General features: G+C 39.9%; 1 protein-coding gene across 1 annotated transcript; it reads left to right on the plus strand.

Annotated features, from left to right (window-relative positions):
• The first annotated feature begins 310 nt into the window (after nucleotides 1-310).
• LOC125190185 (histone H2AX-like) lies at nucleotides 311-1,226 on the plus strand. The gene is made up of 2 exons (XM_048087404.2): nucleotides 311-597; nucleotides 877-1,226. Exons 1-2 carry the CDS (start codon nucleotides 394-396, stop codon nucleotides 1,096-1,098), a joined length of 426 nt encoding a protein of 141 aa, XP_047943361.1. The 5' UTR covers nucleotides 311-393; the 3' UTR covers nucleotides 1,099-1,226.
• The last annotated feature ends 695 nt before the right edge of the window (nucleotides 1,227-1,921 follow it).

A 1,921-nucleotide genomic window follows, 5' to 3' on the forward strand; every position in this document is an offset into this window, starting at 1 on the left:
AATTAGTATAATGCTAGATCTATTATTAAAAATAGTAAAAATTCAAATCAGATTGTCGACAATGCCAAAATGAGACGATTAATTAATAGTGGACATAAGGAGCAGTTAATTAGATATTTTATTTAATCAGGCCCAACCCAATATTCCGATTGCGGCACAATAACTCCCGCCAAAATAATTTGCCGATTGCGGCAACATATTCAAAATCCTCGCTCCATATAATTCTCGATACGAATGTGGCAATCCGCGCCCTCACCCCTCCAGCCAATCAGAATTCACCATTCATCCCTATATAAACCTGCGTCCCTCACGCTTTCAATCATTCGTCACTCTCCAAAATCCCTCAATTCAGTCCAAGGGTTTGCAAGCTACCAATCAACCGCTTCACTGATAATGAGTTCCAACGCCGCATCTACCACCAAAGGCGGAAGAGGCAAGCCCAAGGCCTCCAAATCCGTCTCTCGCTCCTCCAAAGCCGGTCTCCAGTTTCCCGTCGGCAGAATCGCGCGTTTTCTCAAGGCCGGTAAATACGCCGAGCGCGTCGGAGCCGGCGCCCCCGTCTATCTCTCCGCTGTCCTTGAGTACCTCACCGCTGAGGTAATTACCTTTTAGATCTGCTGCATTCGCCTTCCCGATTGCATCAAATCTCGTCAATTGAGTTTTGCAAATTTTCTATTCATCAAAAACGTGATATCCTAAATTCGTACTTACCACACTTCCGATTGCATCAAATCGCGTCAATTGAGTGTTGCAATTTTTCGATTCATAAAAAATCTGATATTCTAGATTTAATTTTGTTACTGCAGTGTTGAATTGTGTGTTTTCCCCTAAATTTTGTATTGAATTTGTGAATATGCAATTTATTGATTTGTGTAGGTGCTGGAACTTGCTGGAAATGCTGCTAGAGACAACAAGAAGAACAGGATTGTTCCCCGTCACATACAGCTGGCAGTGAGGAACGATGAAGAGTTGAGTAAGCTGTTGGGGCATGTGACGATAGCTAATGGAGGTGTTTTGCCAAATATTCACCAGACTCTGTTGCCGAAGAAGACTGGCGGAAGGGATAAAGAGATCGGTTCTGCGTCACAGGAATTTTAAGGTTTTTGTTGTGAATTAAATTCTGATTTTTGGATGGGTTATGGTTTGGAATTTGGATCGTTGGTCCATGTATACAAGGCCTCCCTAATTTTTGCTTGGATGAAATATATATAGTCGTTTGTGAAGAAGATTATTTCGAGATTTTTCGAGATTTCACTTGCTCTGGTCCGCTTACAACCTCAATTGCTAATATTCTTTATTTTCACTTACAACCTGATCAATTGCGGCATACCAATTCAATTCAATTCAAGTCTTGCGAGAGATTTGTTAATTTATTTATGGTCTTATAGACTTATAGAGTATACCGGTTAATCATTTTTTAATTTCATCTCTTAATTAAGACTTAAAAGACTACACACCTATGACAATTCATTTCATCTCACTGTTCTATTCTTTACTTTGGACATATTTTATTAATTGATGTTGGAGGGCTCCAATCGTCTAGTCATGTTGTTACAGACTCATTCGACCAATGTTAGTATTGAGTGTCTTGAACAAATATTTGGATTAGGAGACAGGGAAAGAGGGAGCTTTGGGGGTGCTTGGCTTGGGTCTGTCCTCGTCTGCGGCTGCTTTCATTGCCTTCACCCTAGGTAGATGACGTCGCGAACCGATTCCAGACGTCCGAACCATCCATAATATAAATGAAATTTCATATTTCATTATTATATCTTTTGTTAGTAACTTTTGTAAGACTACTTTCATCAGTTATATTGGAAGCAAGGTCACACACAAAAAGACAAAATAGCAATAAATAAAAATAATTCTAAAATCAATTACTCCAACCCCTCTCGTTGTTTGGTGTAACCCTGTCGATCCATAG

This window comes from Salvia hispanica, chromosome 5, assembly GCF_029641045.1.
Source record: "Salvia hispanica isolate PSC_SH4W2 chromosome 5, Shi_PSC_v1, whole genome shotgun sequence".
NCBI classification, from domain to species: Eukaryota; Viridiplantae; Streptophyta; class Magnoliopsida; order Lamiales; family Lamiaceae; genus Salvia; species Salvia hispanica.

Coding starts and splice junctions, on each gene's coding strand:
- LOC125190185 (XM_048087404.2), top strand. CDS start 394: ATGAGTTCCAACGCCGCATCTACCACCAAAGGCGGAAGAGGCAAGCCC. Junction 598..876: donor TTGAGTACCTCACCGCTGAG/GTAATTACCTTT, acceptor TGATTTGTGTAG/GTGCTGGAACTTGCTGGAAA.